Genomic DNA, 17,794 nt, shown 5'->3' on the forward strand with positions numbered 1-17,794 from the left:
TCTCTCTCCAGCCCATTCTGACACATCACCAAAAGACTCCTGAGATCCCCTGGGAATGAACTGTGATCCTTCAGGTCACACCTCTGCCCTGACTGACTGAGCTTGCTGCCCTCCATTCCAAACTGAACCACATCCTTCTTTTCACTCACTGACGCCAGAATGAGAGAGCACTAAATCCAGCCCCACTTGCACCCTGCAGGAGAGTGCACTCTCCTAGGCCCTGCCAACTGCTTACCTGCTCACCCCCAAGACCCAGGGCATGCTGCCACTCCAGCAGCACGCAAAGGTGGTGAGCATGTGGATGAGTGTTCACACCTGCATTAGCTAACTCGAGTTGGAACAGCAGCAAAAACTTCCATCTAGACATGATCAGACAGCACAGAGGGTCCCAGGGGGATCCGGCTGTGTTTGGACAATAGGAGCATGAGTTCTGTCAACAGTGCATTGCGCGCTGCAGGGCCGGGACTCCGTACTGTGCCTGAGTGCCACCCAGCACGGTGGGGCACTGCCCGGGGCCCCCAGGTACAACTGAAGTACAAACAACACAGCCTGTCTCTGACAGCAGCCAACATCAGCCATAGCAGAGGAAAGTCTGACAGCCCCAGCAGGCAATTGTGGAAGTACCTGCCCAGAGGGAGTGTCTCCCTAACCCCACCAGCGAGTGGCTGGATCACACCCTGCAGACTTAGGGTTCAGAGCCCTTCTTTTCATCCCATCTCACGTAGCTGGGGATGGGCCCATTATCCATATCAGTGGCTGATCCTTTCCTCACTCTTGTCAAGCTCTTTGCTAAAGACGTGCGGGAGCAGTTCCCCTGGCTCTGTAAAAGACTATTTCCTTTTAGCAGTTTGAATGTGCTGCCATTCAGATTCCCGGTTCTCATATTGTGAGTGTGCAAACAGCAGCCTCCAGTCTATCTTCTCTTTCCATTCATTATTTGTACCCCCCTCCCTTGTCCACTCCTGCCCCCTCCAGTTAAAGCTGAGCCATATAGTCTTCCTAGTGCCCAGCCCCCGCTCCCAGCACTCTCCTCTTACATTTGCACCCTCCATGGGCCAAGCTGGAAGGAGAATCAGGTTCTTGCCCTGCTCCACTCTGAGTGCACCTTCACCTCCGCTCACTGCCATTCAGAAGGGAACTCATCTCCTTGATTGGACAATGGAGGACCAAGGGACCAGCATCCAGAGCCTCTGCCATTGCACAGATGCTTGAGAGACTGCATCCCCTGTGCAGACCCAAGGACTCCCCCCAGAATCTGTCTGGGAGAGAGCGAGGTATTGTTGGCCCTGCCAACAGGACTCCTGTGAAAGACAACACCCACCTCAGGTTGCTCTCCTGTGACATGACAGGTGCACGTGCCTCAGTTTCCCCTTTATTAATAGATTCCAAGTCCAGAAGGGGCCATTGTGATCACCTAGTCTGGCCTCCTATGTAGCATGGGCCAGAGACCTGCCCCACAATAATTCCTAGAGCAAAGCTTTTAGACAAAAATCCAATCTTGGTTTAAAAATGGTCAGTGATGGAGAATCCATCCCAACCCTTGGTAAATTGTTCCAATGGTTAATTACTGTCACCGTTAAACATTTATACCTTATTTCCAGTCTGAATTTGTCTAGCTTCAACTTCCAGCCACTGGAACCTGTTAGACCTTCCTCTGCTAGATTGAGGAGCCCATTTTAAATATTTGTTCCCCTTGTAGTACTCATAGATTGTAATAAAGTCACCCCTTAGCCTTCTCTTTGGTAAGATAAACAGATTGAGCTCCTTGAGTCTATCTCTATGAGATTTTTCTCCCTTTAATCATTCTCGTGGCTCTTCTCTGACCCCTCTCCAATTTATCAGCACCCTTCTTGAGTTGTGGGCACCAGAAAGGGACACAGGATTCCAGCCGTTCACACCAGTTCCAGAGAGTGGCAAAATAACCACTCTGCTCCTACCAGAGATTCCTTGGTTTATGCACCCCAGGATCGCATTGGCCCTTTTGTCACACCGGGAGCTCATATTGAGCTGATTATCCACCTCAACATCCAAAGCTTTTTCAGAGTCACTGTTTCCCAGGGTAGAGTCGCCCATCCTGAAGTAAAGCCTAAATTCTTTGTTCCCAGATGTATACATTTCCGTTTAGCCAAATTCAAATGCATATTGTTTTCTTGCACCCAGTTTACCAGGAGATCCAGATCGCTCTGTATCAGTGACGGGTCCTCTTCATTATTTACCACTCCCCCAATTTCTGGGTCATCTGCAAACTTTATCAGCGATGATTTTATGTTTGCTTCCAGGTCATTGATAAAGATGTTAAATAGCATAGAGCCAAGAACCGATCCCTGCAGGACACTACTGGAAACAGGCCCACAGGATGACAATGCCCTGTCTACAGTTCACATTTTGAGCTTACACTGACCACATTACTCCTTCCCCTCATTCCTAAGGCCGCTGCACAAGCTGCAACTTAGCAGGGTTCCCTGGCTCTAGCCAGTTCTGCGCAGAACTCACCCCCACCAGCTCACCCTTACAAGTGTCCAGCCGCTCCTTCCCGCGGGCACCTCTGTTGCAGACGGCTCTCTCCTAGGCTATGGCTACACTCGAGAGCTAACAGCTGCACTGAGCTCCCTAGATGGAGCCGGTCTAAGCCAATGGGAGAGAGCTCTCCCCTGGACTTAAATACTCCCCACCGCCACCCCCACCCCCACCCCGGCAGCGAGCAGCGTAGCTGTGTCAGCAAGAGAGCATCTCCCAACGACCTAGCACTGTCCACACCGGCGCTTAGGTCGGTGCAACTTATGTCGCTCGGCGGGTGGCGTATTCACACCCATAGGTGGAACCAGAGGTGCTGGGGAGCTGCTGCACCCCCTGGCGCAAAGTGGTTTCCCTCATATCCAGAGTTTACAGTTCGGTTTAATGGCTCTCAGCCCCACCCCCACTGTACACATTGTTCCAGTCCCCCATTCACACCCCTGAGCGATGTACATTAATAGCGACATGCCCTGCCCCTTCCCACCCGCCCCTTCTCAGGCCCCGGGGCCTTTCTGTAAACCCAGTTGGAAGGCAGCTCATGCATCCCAGGTGCACTGCACCCCACTTCCTCTCTAGGGGTCCAGACAACATGCAAATGGGCCAGTCTCCCTTCCAGTATGCCCCATCAGTCCTGCCTGTGCCACAGGGCTGGCAGAGTATGGAGCCAGCAGGCCTACACCTGCCCAGCGCTAAAGGCCCTCCCCCTTAACCAGGGGCTGGCAGAACAGCTGCTGAGTCTGACCCAATGCATGGAAACCCCTCCTGACTCACTAGTGGCACTAATCCCACATGCAGCTTGTGCCGTGCCCAGCCAGGGACCCCAGGACTGAACTCACTGCATCCTCTGAGAGCTGGCTCAGAGGGAGGGTCCTTACCAACCCTCCCCGGGAATGGCCCAGAGAAAAAAGGCAACACACACCCTGACCCTACACGTTCTAGGCCAGTGCTGGAGGCTGAAGCCCCCTGTGCAACCCAGGGACGGCACCGCTGGGGCAGAGCCGGGAGGAGGGGAGGGGAGGGTATGAGCCAGAGCTGGCCAAGAATGTCTCAGCCTGGAGATTCAAACCTCATCTTCTCCCCAGAGGTGCATCAGGCACTGAGAGGGCAGCCAGGGGGAGCAGGCACCAGCAAAGCCGGGCAGAGGAGCAGTTACAAATCTGCCAGGCAAGTTGCAGAGGAACTTACTGAGATTCCCATCGTGAGAGCTAACGAGTGTGGAAATTACCTGCTTGTGATCAGAATGCACTGTTCCTGGGCCGGGAGTCTCACAGGGGAGACGAGCCTCCGGGGTTGCAGGGAGGGGGCCCAGAGACGGCGTGGACCCTGGGGGCAGGCAGGGCACGCAGAGACCGCGGGGGCCCTGGGAGTGGAGAGCAGGCAAGGCCCCTGCAGTACTGGGTGCCAGGGCACATGCATGCTTGGAGAACAATGCCACTCTGCTGCTTGTTCCTAACACAGGAAGACGAAAGGCCTGATCCAGGCTGGAACTCTCACTCCAAGGGAAAAGGAGCAGGAATAGCTTCGGGCAGCCCCAGGAACACAGCTGAAAAAGGGCTCCCTGCCCAGCACCCCAGAGCTCCTGGGGGCCTGCATGCTCAGCCTTGCCAGCCTGACAAGCCAGCTGCTAGGCAAAGAGAAGATGGGAAGGATGGCTCTTACTGCCAGCTACTGCTCAGGCTGGATTCTCCCACCCCAGAGGTGCAGGGCTCAGCACTGAGCCCCACAGGACTAGAGCGATGCTGACTATGGAGGGTGTGCAGGGACACACAACAGGACCCTCTGGGATGGAGGGAAGGAGATGCGGAGAAACACTGAACAGCTGGCTAAGGGCGGGTGAGTCTCTGCTAGGACAGAGCCCGAGGGGGAAAGGAGGATCCAAAAGGGACAGGAAGTGAAACTCAGATAGAATATCAGGGAAAGCTAGCCTGTGAGACACATACAGCCACGAATCGCCCCCATGGGAAAGTCTGGGGCCTGTCGCTCCCTGACAGTTGGATCTGGGAATCATCCCTGGGGGAAGGGCCAGGGCCCCGTCACTCCCTGACAGCGGGATGGATCCAGCCAGAAGCACCCCCAGAGAAGGGTCAGGGGCCTGTTGCTCCCTGACAGGAGGATGGATCCGGACGGGAATCGTCCCCCAGGAAAGGGCCAAGGGCCTGTCGCTCCCTGACAGGGGGCAGGATCCAGGCAGGGTGTTCAGAGCCGAGGAGGGCAGGCAGCACTTAGCCCGTGGAGCGCTTTTTGCCAAAAAAGTAGGGATGGCCGGAACAGGGCTTAAAAAAGGGTCTGTCCCGGCCAAAGCGGGACATATGGTCACCCTAATGTGCAGGGAACCCAGACAGGAAGTTTTGCCCTGCAGGAGGCCAGGCTGTGAGTTAGGAGCCAGCTATAGAGACAGGACAAAACCCTTTTACGCCACCTGGGTCCCGATGGCTCCAGTTCAGCCACAACCATGTGGTGCCTGTAATATCCCACTTCCCAGGCCCTAAAGAGCTAATTCTCAGGGTCGATGGAAGTCCAGAGAGGGGCTGCCTCTCACTCTGGGTCTGTACAGTGCCCGCCACAACGGGCCCCGATCTCTGCTGGGAGCTGCAGAGCTATTGCCACACACGTCCGAAACAGCGATGCCCAAACACTGCTCTGGAAGGTAATGGGACTATGGGATAACATGGGAAGATGGGTCTCCTTGCGCAGCTGAGAGCAGAGCTGCTACCTCTCCATGAGCCTTTGCTAAGAAGAGCCACAGAGGGGCTCCTCCCACATGGGACTGTCCATCAGGGACATTCCCTGCCCGGATCTGCTCACACAGAGGATGGAGCCATAGAGCTCAGCTTTAAAATCCCTGGCGCTAGTGCCTTAGACCCCTTGGCGATCCCCTGCCCCATCCTCGGGAGAGGGTGGCAGGCCCACTGAAACAGGTCCGGCTGATTTAGTAGCTCCTGGTTGCAGGAAGAGGCCCCCAAGCTGCGTGGCAGAAAAAGAAAAACCCCTGTGGCTTGGCTTAGAAGGGGTTGGGACAAATTTCACAAAGAATAAAGAAATCTGCAGAAATCCGTCCCATCTCTCAGGAATGGGGACATCCGATGGAAATTCTGTATGGGGGCAATACGGGGTCACGCGCCAGGCAGGGCTGAGCTAACGCAGCAGTGCTGGAGAGAGCTCCGAAGGGGGAGCTAGAGTCCATTCCCCTGCCTGTGAGCATGCTGGACATTGCGGTAACATGGGGTGCTATGGGGCAGTATTTCAGAGCTCTTTCCCTATCCCAGAGGAGAAGCAGCATCTGCCCTAACAGACCCCACTGCTGTGCTTCCCCAGGGGTGAGGCATCGCTCAGGCCACCCGTGGGTGACACAGAATAGGCAGCAGTCCAGCCTGTTCAGCACTACGTTGTCTCACGCTCACCACCCCACTGAGCTATTGCTCTGGAGTTGGCGGGTGCAGAGTCTTTGTGCTCTCTGTTATCCGGAGTTGTTATCCGCCTGGTGCTGTGTGCGTGACCATGCTGGGAGCTTCCCAGCTCTGGCTGTAAAATTGCCAGGTGCCTGTGCCCTGAGCCAGAGCCGAGACTGCAGAGAATTCCTCTAAACATTAACCAGGCATGTGGTGTGAGCAGGCCTTGCCTGGTGGAATGCAAGCACCTCTCTGCTCTTATCAGGGCGCAGCAGCCCATGCCCTACACACCCCCTCTGCCACCGCTCCACATTCCTGCCTGCATGTTAAACGCGCCACCTTCCCCAGCGGGAACGTCACAAGCCTGCCTCCTGGGCCTGCTGAGCTAAGCTGCCCCCCAGCCCCACGGGGCCGGTGGTGGAACAGCCCTATGGGCCCCGTGCACACGTGCACCGCCCGTTCCTTGGCAGAGCTGTGGGCTCTCTGCAGTGCCGCATTTCCTCTCTGCTCCCCCTTCCTGTGTGCACAGATTCGCCTTGGGGAAGGTGAGGTCTCCTCGGTTGGGCCTGTAGAGATGCACACGTTCTCTGGTGATGGGGCCAGAGCAGCACCCAGTTCTCCCACCAGGCCTCCTGACCCACAATCTACCCTGGGGCTGATGAGGGGAGCCAGTCTGGACAAGGTAGTGACTACCCCACCCTGGAGAGGGACTGGATGGCCTGGCAGGGATTGTCCCCTTGCAGGGCTGGGCCAGGGCCCTGGAGGGCAGCAGGAAGCCGACTGGGTGCCCACAGGAGGAGAGGGCACCAGGGAAGGGGAACAGCTCACGACAGGTGGGCTCACCACATCCTGATAACGATGCCAAGTGTGACTGCACTGTACTGACAACCCCACTGGGCCACTGCTGACAGCGTCGCGTGACACAGCAGGCTCCGGGACAGAGGCTGGCAGGCGAGTGGGGGCTGTGGCCGCAGGGATCAATCTGGGGAAGGCGGAGGGGTTAGCATGGACACCGCCGACACACAGGCTGGTGAGAGGGAGGGGTGGGGGCACCAAAGCACTCTGCCCCTCTGGCCAGGGAGGGAAGGAGAGCCGTCCAAAAAGGCCTGGCTCAGAATCCCAGCAGAGGCTCTGGCAGGAGCTGCTCAGTGCCAGCAAGCGTGTGCTGAGGCCTCTCCTGCAGCACAAGGTCAGTTCTCATTAAAACACACCGTCGATTCTTCGACAGCAAAGGCAGTGCAGCGTCCCTCCTTTGCCTCCACAGCTCCTTCCAGCTGCTCTGCAGAGCCGAGAGCACCGAGTTCTTCAGACCCTCCTCCCCGAGCCCTCACTGCTGGCTACCAGACCACAGCCTGCCAGGAGAGCTACGCAGGGTATGTTCACACTGCAGTAATACCCGTGGCTGGCCCACGGCCGCTGACAGGCTCACAGGGCTCAGGGTGTGGGGCTCTAAAACTGCAGTGTAGACATCTGGGCTCAGGCTGGAGTCCAGGCTCTGGGACCCTCCCACTCAACGAGGGTCACTCCCAGAGTCCGAATGTCTACACAGCAACTTTAGAGCCCTGCGAGCCTGGATCAGCTGACACGGGCCAGCCACGGGTGTTTTACTGCAGTGTAGACACACCCTCCCTGCCATGCAACACCCAGCAATACAGCTCCCACATACCCCATGCCTTGCTCCAACACCCGCATTCAACTGACACCAGGCTCCAGTGCCCGCCGACGCCCTGGGCCTGGCTCCATCGCCCACCCTCGGTGACACCCCTCAACCAGCTCCAACACCTGCCCTCAGTGACACACTGTGCCCTGCTATAACGCCCAGCTGTATCACACCCCCCTACGGGTATATCTGAGTGTTATAGCAGGGCACACTACAATGTATCACACACACCTCACTGACACAGCAGGTGTTAAGAGCAGACCACAGCATATCACACTCCATCACTGATCGAGCAGAGAACATTGTATCAGTGAGCGGGTGTGATACAGCGGGTGTTAGAGCAGGGCACAGTGTATCACACCCCGTCACTGATAGATACACCGCGCCCTGCTCTAACACCTATTGTATCACACCCCCTCACTGATACACCGCGCCCTGCTCTAACACCCGCTGTCTCAGTGAGGGGGTGTGATATAGCGGGTGTTAAAGCAGGGCACGGGGTGTCACACCCCCTCACTGATACCCCGTGCCCTCCACTAACACCCGCTGTAGCTCTCCCATCACCAAGCCCGATCTCAGCAGAATCCCTCTTTATCATGCGCCGTGAGGTATCAGACCAGCAGTAACTAGTTTCAATCTGTGCTACAGTAACTCAGCTCCTCTCCTGGCTCCATCCCTCCTGCTGTCAGTGCAGGCTTCAGGCAGCCCTGCCTGTGCTCTGAGGCAGAAGGACGCTGCATTGACTTAGGAGCCATGTCCTAATGTGCAGCAGGCTCCAGTCCCAGGCAGTTTCTTCCTCCTGAGCAGCTCTGTGCAGCCAGCCAGCCTGCCCCGGTGCCTCTCCCATCTGCAGCACTGCCTGTCCCAGCACTGGTGCTCCTTCTGCAAGATCACTGCATCTTGTCAGGCGGATGCAGAGGCAAGCGAGAGCCCCAGCCTGGAGCCAGGTGGCTGGGGCAGAATAAGAGGGAGAACCAACCCTCACCATCAGGCACACTGCACAGGGGCACCGAGGGGATGCCAGCTCCTTCAAGTCCCCAGCTGGGACTGGCCCTGTGCTTGGCAGCCGCAAGGGGCCCTGATTAGCTGGGAATTTGCTACTGGTCTTTCAGACTCAGCAGCTCTCCTTGCCGGCAGTGCTGGGGGGAGGAGGGGGGGTGGCGAGCGAGTCAGAGTCCAGGGCTGAGTCCCTGGCTCCCAGGGACTGGGGCATACTCCAGGCCAGCCCTGAGGAGCCAGGCTGGGGGGATGGATGAGACAGGGCATGATGGAGCTTGTCATGCCCGCTCCTCTGGTCCTACCACCTGGGTGCAGGGCTGGGGGGGCACCAGTTCCAGTGGCAGGCGCACACCCAGCCGGGGAGAGGGTTCCCAAGCCACGCACCCAGCCGGGGAGAGGGTTCCCAAGCCACGCACCCAGCCGGGGAGAGGGTTCCCAAGCCACGCACCCAGCCGGGGAGAGGGTTCCCAAGCCACGCACCCAGCCGGGGAGAGGGTTCCCAAGCCACGCACCCAGCCGGGGAGAGGGTTCCCAAGCCACGCACCCAGCCGGGGAGAGGGTTCCCAAGCCACGCACCCAGCCGGGGAGAGGGTTCCCAAGCCACGCACCCAGCCGGGGAGAGGGTTCCCAAGCCACGCACCCAGCCGGGGAGAGGGTTCCCAAGCCACGCACCCAGCCGGGGAGAGGGTTCCCATGCCACGCTCCCAGCCGGGGAGAGGGTTCCCATGCCACGCTCCCAGCCGGGGAGAGGGTTCCCATGCCACGCTCCCAGCCGGGGAGAGGGTTCCCATGCCACGCTCCCAGCCGGGGAGAGGGTTCCCATGCCACGCTCCCAGCCGGGGAGAGGGTTCCCATGCCACGCTCCCAGCCGGGGAGAGGGTTCCCAAGCCACGCACCCAGCCGGCGAGAGGGTTCCCATGCCACGCACCCAGCCGGCGAGAGGGTTCCCATGCCACGCACCCAGCCGGGGAGAGGGTTCCCATGCCACACACCCAGCCGGGGAGAGGGTTCCCATGTCACGCACCCAGCCGGGGAGAGGGTTCCCGTGCACCCAGCCGGGGAGAGGGTTCCCATGCCACGCACCCAGCCGGGGAGAGGGTTCCCATGCCACGCTCCCAGCCGGGGAGAGGGTTCCCATGCCACGCACCCAGCCGGGGAGAGGGTTCCCATGCCACGCACCCAGCCGGGGAGAGGGTTCCCGTGCCACGCACCCAGCCGGGGAGAGGGTTCCCGTGCCACGCACCCAGCCGGGGAGAGGGTTCCCGTGCCACGCACCCAGCCGGGGAGAGGGTTCCCGTGCCACGCACCCAGCCGGGGAGAGGGTTCCCGTGCCACGCACCCAGCCGGGGAGAGGGTTCCCGTGCCACGCACCCAGCCGGGGAGAGGGTTCCCATGCCACGCACCCAGCCGGGGAGAGGGTTCCCATGCCACGCTCCCAGCCGGGGAGAGGGTTCCCATGCCACGCTCCCAGCCGGGGAGAGGGTTCCCATGCCACGCTCCCAGCCGGGGAGAGGGTTCCCATGCCACGCTCCCAGCCGGCGAGAGGGTTCCCATGCCACGCTCCCAGCCGGCGAGAGGGTTCCCATGCCACGCACCCAGCCGGGGAGAGGGTTCCCATGTCACGCACCCAGCCGGGGAGAGGGTTCCCGTGCACCCAGCCGGGGAGGGTTTCCCATGCCACACACCAGCCGGGGAGAGGTTCCCGTGCACCCAGCCGGGGAGGGTTTCCCATGCCACACACCAGCCGGGGAGAGGTTCCCGTGCACCCAGCCGGGGAGGGGTTCCCACGCCACGCACCCAGCCGGGGAGAGGGTTCCCGTGCACCCAGCCGGGGAGAGATTCCCATGCCACGCACCCAGCCGGGGGCAGCTGGGCCCCAGCTGGACTCTCGCTGGAAGGGTCGGGGCTGGGAGCCTCTCCCCTCCTCCGCCCAGCTCTCCCCGGCGCTGCAGTTGGGGTAAAGTTTAGCCAGGCAGCAAGCGCCGCGTTCAGCGGGGACCTGCCGCGGGGCTCCAGCAGCGCAGGGGTTAAGCGGCGGCTGTCACAGCCCCTCGGCGGGGGCCGGCGGGTCCCAGGGGCGCCGGCCGGTCCCGCGCCGGGTCCCGCTCCGGATCCCGCGCCGGTCCCGCCCGGCCCCACTCACCGTCTGCTGCAGGTCGGGGATCCCGATGCGCACCACGATGGCGCTGGCGGCGGCGTCCTCCATGCGGGCCGGCGGCGGCGGCTCGGCGCGGGGGGCCGGGGGCTCGATGCTGGCATAGGGGGTCTCGTCCCGGGCGCGGCCCGCGGGCTCCCCCGGCTCCCCGGCCACCGCGCGGGGCGGGCGCGCAGGCGGCGGCTGCTCCGGCGGCGGCTCCGGAGTCTCATGTTGGCCGGCGGCGGGCGGCAACGGCATGGTCCGTGCGGGCGGGGGGCGGCGCGGGGGCGGCGGGGCCGCGGGACCTAGAGCCCGCACAGCGCAGCGCTGGCCGGGGGGGGAGAGAGAGAGTCACCGCCGGGCCGGGGTGCGCCCCCCCGGGATCCCCCCGGCCCCTGGGGATCCCCCCCGCCCCCCGGCACTGCGCCCCCCCGGGATCCCCCCGGCCCCTGGGGAGCCCCACCGCCCCCCCCGGCACTGCGCCCCCCCGGGGAATCCCCCGGCCCCTGGGGATCCCCCCGCCCCCCGGCACTGCGCCCCCCCCGGGATCCCCCCGGCCCCTGGGGAGCCCCCCCGCCCCCCCGGCACTGCGCCCCCCCCGGGGAATCCCCCGGCCCCTGGGGATCCCCCCCGCCCCCCGGCACTGCGCCCCCCCGGGATCCCCCCGGCCCCTGGGGATCCCCCCCGCCCCCCCGGCACTGCGCCCCCCCGGGGAATCCCCCGGCCCCTGGGGAGCCCCACCGCCCCCCCCGGCACTGCGCCCCCCCGGGGATCCCCCCGGCCCCTGGGGAGCCCCACCGCCCCCCCCGGCACTGCGCCCCCCCGGGGATCCCCCCGGCCCCTGGGGAGCCCCACCGCCCCCCCCGGCACTGCGCCCCCCCCAGGGGAATCCCCACATCCCCACCGCCCCCTGAGGATCCGCACCACCCCGGCACTGCACCCCCCTGGGGATCCCCCCGGCCCCTGGGGAGCCCCACCGCCCCCCCCGGCACTGCGCCCCCCCGGGGATCCCCCCGGCCCCTGGGGAGCCCCACCGCCCCCCCGGCACTGCGCCCCCCCCCGGGATCCCCCGGCCCCTGGGGAGCCCCACCGCCCCCCGGCACTGCGCCCCCCCCGGGGATACCCCGGCCCCTGGGGAGCCCCCCCCGGCACTGCGCCCCCCCGGGGATCCCCCCGGCCCCTGGGGAGCCCCACCACCCCCCCCGGCACTGCGCCCCCCCAGGGATCCCCCCGGCCCCTGGGGAGCCCCACCACCCCCCCCGGCACTGCGCCCCCCCAGGGGAATCCCCACATCCCCACCGCCCCCTGAGGATCCCCACCACCCCGGCACTGCACCCCCCTGGGGATCCCTGCCCCCCTGGCACTGCACCCCCTTCTCAGGAACCCCACCCACTTGTCACTGCACCCCCCTGGGGAGCCCCACCGCCCCCCTGACACTGCACCCCCCAGGGGATCCCCCTGCCCCCTGGGGATCCCCAACCCCCCCCCCGGCACTGCACCCCCCCCCAGGAGAATCCCCACATCCCCACCGCCCCCTGGGGAGCCCCACCGCGGGCACTGCACCCCCCCTGGGGAACTCCCCACATCCCCACCGCCCCCTGAGGATCCCCACCGCCCCGGCACTGCACCCCCCTGGGGATCCCCACCCCCCTGGCACTGCACCCCCCTCTCAGGAACCCCACCCACCTGTCACTGCAACCACTGGAGATCCCCGCCCCCCTGGCACTACACCCCCCCCAGGGATCCCCCCCCGGCACTACACCCCCCTCTCGGGATCCCCGCCCCCCTGACACTAAACCCCCCCGGGGATCCCCGCCCCCCTGGCACTGCACCCCCCCAGGGATCCCCGCCCCCCTGGCACTGCACCCCCCTCTTGGGATCCCCGCCCTCCTGGCACTAAACCCCCCCGGGGATCCCTGCCCCCTGGCACTGCACCCCAGGGGGATCCCCACATCCCCACCCCCCCCCCGGCACTACACCCTCACAGGGATCCCCGCCCTCCTGGCACTACACCCTCAGGGGGATCCCAATCCCCCAGCACTGTACCCTCTGCGGATCCCAGCCCGCTTGGCACTGCACCCCCCTCTGGGGATCCCCGCCCCCCTGGCACTGCACCCTCAGGGGGATCCCAATCCCCCAGCACTGTACCCTCTGGGGATCCCAGCCCACCTGGCACTGCACCCCCCTCTGGGGATCCCCGCCCCCCTGGCACTACACCTTCAGGGGGATCCCAATCCCCCAGCACTGTACCCTCTGGGGATCCCAGCCCACCTGGCACTGCACCCCCCTCTGGGGATCCCCACCCTCCTGGCACTGCACCCTTGGGGGATCCCAATCCCCCAGCACTGTACCCTCTGGGGATCCCAGCCCACCTGGCACTGCACCCCGCTCTGGGGATCCCCGCCCCCCTGGCACTACACCCTTGGGGGATCCCAATCCCCCAGCACTGTACCCTCTGGGGATCCCAGCCCACCTGGCACTGCACCCCCCCCCCCCAGGGATTCCATCCCTGCCTGATACTGCACCCTCTGGGGAATCCCATCACTGCATGGGGAGAATCCCCATTCCCCCAGTACTGCCTGCCCAAGAATGCACCCCCTCTTGGGGGAACCCTAGCCCACCCCCGGCACTGCACCCCCTGGGATGTCCCAGCCCCCCCGGCACTGCACCCCTTGGGGAAATCAAGGGGTGCCTCCCCGCTCTGGGGCCAGCCCCTGTCCCTCAGTTCCCTGGGGCTCTGCCAGCAAGACCCATTAGCTCTCCTCTCTTAAGTTCATGAGGATGGCCAGCCTGGATCAAGCCAGGACCCACCTAGCCCAGCCTCTGGTCTCCAACAGGCTGGGAAGGGGCAGCAATGGGCTAGCTTGGTTCCTCGTGACCCCCAATAATCAGGCTGGCCCCTGGCCAGGGGCAGGGGTGGTTTACAGCCCTCCCCAAATGCTGGTCTGTTTTAATATATACTGTTAGTCAGGGTGCTCTTGTTACCTAAGTCAGTGTTTGAGCCTTGGCTGAATCCTGCTAAATTGTTGGCCTCACTGATGTCCTGTGGCAGTGAGTTCCACAGGCTGGCTGTGCATTGTGTGAAAAAGCATTTCCTTATGTCAGTTTTGAATTTGCCCTTCATTGATGCGGCTCAGGAGAGTCCAGGCCTGAGCTGTTGTGGGGTGACAGGGCCCCTCATCTCCCTGCACTGGGGGAAAGTGAAACACTCTTTCTCCATTTGCCGGTACCCATCACATCCCTGCTCCTTTGCCTCCCCACAAAGGTCAGCAGGGCCGATCCTGTTGGCCTCTCCAGCCCCCCGATCATTCCTGCTGCCCCTCTTTGAACCCCTCTGATTCCTCACACCCCTTCCAGTGATGGAAGGAGTCAGACGGCAAACAGTGTCAGGGAAGGGGGCCCATTCCTTCCATCCCTCTGCTTCCTCCTTTCCACCCCCCTCCCTTCTGCAGCAAAATCTCCTGGAGGGACCAGGCTGGGGATTTCCAGCTGCTGGGAGGCCAGAGGCCACAGTGAGAGGCACTATCAGCATGACCCATGGGTGTGGTCCAAGCGGCGCCAGCCCCACGCGATTTCCAAGGGAAATGAACTCCACGGCTGAATTTGGACCCTGGCATCTGTTAACCCTTTCAGTGCTTGAGTGTTACCAGCCACTAAGCAAAAGTACTCCTTTTCTTTAAGCCAAAGCTGTTGTGTCTCCTGCAGGGAGGATAACAGTGACCCAGGAGCAATGCACACGACTCACCCTCCCACCACACCAGCCCCCAACTCCGCCCTTCCCCATGGTCACACCAGCCCCTGACTCCGCCCCCTCCCCCTGACCCCACCCATCCCCTGACCCCAAACCTTTCTCGGTAGGGGGGGATTTGCCCCAGTTACAGCCACTCGTGAGGCTGTACCCATGCAGCCCCTAATGCGGACATGCAAAGTCACTCTGCACCCACGGCGCTTACCCTGGTGTCAAGCAGCTGCCAACCATGACTGCAGCTGGAGCAATCCCCAGTGCTGCCAAGGCCCAGCTGAGCATAGATCGAAGGACTCTGCCCCTTCAAGAGAAGCAGCTCCAGGGCCAAGCAGAGCTGGGCCTCAAGGTGTTAATCCACTTTGTGCTTTGGGGCTATTTCTGTTTGAAGAGTGTCAAAGAGCTGAGGAGATTTACGGGATGACCTGGATCTGTCCAGGAAATAATTAATGGCCCTGCCCCCAGGCAGCGAGCCCGGAGGCCGGGGGACTGCAGAGGGCTGGCATCAGTGAAAGCTTGACCCCAGATTTAGCCTGGCTCTCCCGGCTGGTTCAGGGTCTGCTGGGAAAGCCGAAGCTTGACCCCAGATTTAGCCTGGCTCTCCCGGCTGCTGCAGGGTGTGACGAAGCAGGACTGTTCTTAATGTTTCCTTTGAATAGTGTGGGGGTGCCTCAGTTTCCCCTAGGCAGTTCTTAAGTATCTAAGTGGTGGGATAAGGGTGTATGATCATTGCAGAGCCCTGGAGGGCAGGTGTGTGCAGGGGTCTGGACACAGAGAATGGCCGACACCCTGTTTCCTGGCACCTGATGGCCTGGGCCCTTCCCCCCCGCAAGGTGAGAGCTAAAGGGTTGGAGAACAAAGGAATCCGGAGACCTCCTGGCCCGGGAAAGGGACAAAGCCCAGAGGAGGAGGGGCTGGAGAGAGTTTCAGTTTGGGGCTGGCTGGGGACATGAAGTGAAGGGCAGACGTGGTTGTCTGGCTCACTGCCCCCCAAAATGGACCCAGCTGAGGGGTCCTGTTCTCTGCACCTGCAAGCTCTGTTTTAGACCATGTTCCCGTCGTCTAATAAACCTTCTGTTTTACTGGCTGGCTGAGAGTCACGTCTGACTGCGGAGTTGGGGTGCAGGACCCTCTGGCCCCCGCAGGACCCTGCCTGGGCGGACTTGCTGTGGGAAGCGCACGGAGGGGCAGAGGAGGCTGAATGCTCCGAGATCAGACCCAGGAAGGTGGAAGCTGTGTGAGCTGTGGGTCCTGCAGACAGGCTGCTCACAGAAAAGAGACTTCCCCAGAATCCTGCCTGGCTTCGTAGGGAGCAGTTCCAGAGCATCGCCCGGGGACTCCGTGACACAGGGTCTCCTGGGAAATCCGAAGCTTGACCCAAGATTTAGCCTGGCTCTCCCGGCTGGTGCAGGGTCTGCTGGGAAAGCCGTCGCCGGGGAGAAGGGGTGGGAAGATCATTCCCTGGGCGGCAGCATCTGTGGACACCGAAAGCCAGTGGGTCCCGGTGGGTGTGCATATCTCAATCCCCTGTGCACATTCCCCAGAGGCCCTAGAAGCTCCAAAATCATGAGTCAGATGCCAAAGAACCACGAGATGAGCCCAGGGCTCGCGGTCATCGTGTGTGCTTTGGGCTGTCTGGGTCCCCCTGTCCCCTGCCATGAGCATGGGGCAGTCACAGCTCTGCCAACCCTCCCTCATGCACGATTGGGATGGCTCTGGCCCTGCCGCAGGAGCTCTCACAGCCGCTGGATTGTGCAGAGCTTCCAGCTTCTTCTGAGCCCCCAACTGCTCATTAATTCTGTGCCCCCATCCCCAGACCTGCCTCCCACCCAGCAGTTATTTCTGCCCCTGCCACCCACTCTAGGGGTGATTCTCTGCTCTCCCCCGCCCCAGCATGGGGGCCAGGGGTACCAGACCCACCTTGAGCAGCTGGCTCTTTCTGCTCCCTCCACCGGGGTGAGGGGGTGGGAGAGCCCTGCCTGGCTCTTGCAGCAGCTCTGATTGGCTGCTCCTCCCCAGGAGGCGGGGGGAAAGGCAGCCAATTAGAAGGGGCTTTCCCTGGGCCAGCTGGAAATCCCTTGAGAGCTGGCACTTCTCCAAGGCTAGGTCTACGCAGGGCTCCTAGCAATTGCCCCAGCACAGGCCCAGCCCAGGGGTGGGCCAGCATGATCGGAGGGACACAAAGGCTCCTATGCAAGTTTGCAGATGACACTTAACTGGGAGGAGAGGTAGATACGCTGGAGGGCAGGGATAGGATACAGAGGGCCCTAGACAAATTGGAGGATTGGGCCAAAAGAAATCTGATGAGGTTCAACAAGGACAAGTGCAGGGTCCTGCACTTAGGATGGAAGAATCCCATGCACCGCTACAGACTAGGGACCGAATGGCTCGGCAGCAGTTCTGCAGAGAAGGACCTAGGGGTTACAGTGGACGAGAAGCTGGATATGAGTCAACAGTGTGTCCTTGTTGCCAAGAAGGCCAATGACATTTTGGGATGCATAAGTAGGGGCGTTGCCAGCAGATCGAGGGACGTGATCGTTCCACTCTATTCCACATTGGTGAGGCCTCATCTGGAGTACTGTGTCCAGTTTTGGGCCCCACCCTACAAGAAGGATGTGGAAAAATTGGAAAGAGTCCAGCGGAGGACAACAAAAATTATTAGGGGGCTGGAGTGTCACGGAGTCCCTGGGCGATGCTCTGGAACTGCTCTCCATGAAGCCAATCAGGACTCTGGGGAAGTCTCCTTTCTGTGAGCAGCCTGTCTGCAGGACACACAGCTCACCCGGCTCCACCTTCCTGGGTCTGACCTCGGAGCATTCAGCATCCTCTGCCCCTCCGTGCACTTCCCACAGCGAGTCCGCCCAGGCGGGGTCTTGGGGAAGCCAGAGGGTCCTGCCCCCCAACTCCGCAATCAGACGTGACTCTCAGCCAGCCAGTAAAACAGAAGGTTTATTAGACGACAGGAACATGGTCTAACACAGAGCTTGTAGATGCAGAGAACAGGACCCTTCAGCTGGGTCCATTCTGGGGGGCAGTGAGCCAGACAACCACGTCTGCACTTCACTCCATGTCCCCAGCCAGCCCCAAACTGAAACTCCCTCCAGCCCCTCCTCCTTCTCTGGGCTTTGTCCCTCTCCCGGGCCAGGAGGTCACCGGATTCCTTTGTTCTCCAACCCTTTAGCTCTCACCTTGCAGGGGAGAAGGGCCAGGCCATCAGGTGCCAGGAAACAGGGTGTCGGCCATTCTCTGTGTCCAGACCCCTGCACACCCCTGCCCTCTAGGGCTCTGCAATGATCATACACCCTTATCCCACCACCTAGATACTTAAGTGCCTCGGGGAAACTGAGGCACCC

General features: G+C 62.0%; 1 protein-coding gene across 1 annotated transcript in view; it reads right to left on the bottom strand.

Annotated features, from left to right (window-relative positions):
- SHANK3 (SH3 and multiple ankyrin repeat domains 3) overlaps positions 1 to 10,957 on the bottom strand; it is a 667,177-nt gene extending 656,220 nt beyond the window's left edge. The window contains exon 1 of the mRNA XM_077807959.1: positions 10,706 to 10,957. Within this exon, the coding sequence (XP_077664085.1) occupies positions 10,706 to 10,957 (252 nt within the window). The remainder of the gene's footprint in view (positions 1 to 10,705) is intronic.
- Positions 10,958 to 17,794: the final 6,837 nt, after the last annotated feature.

The sequence above is a fragment of the Eretmochelys imbricata genome, chromosome 1, assembly GCF_965152235.1.
Source record: "Eretmochelys imbricata isolate rEreImb1 chromosome 1, rEreImb1.hap1, whole genome shotgun sequence".
NCBI lineage: Eukaryota > Metazoa > Chordata > Testudines > Cheloniidae > Eretmochelys > Eretmochelys imbricata.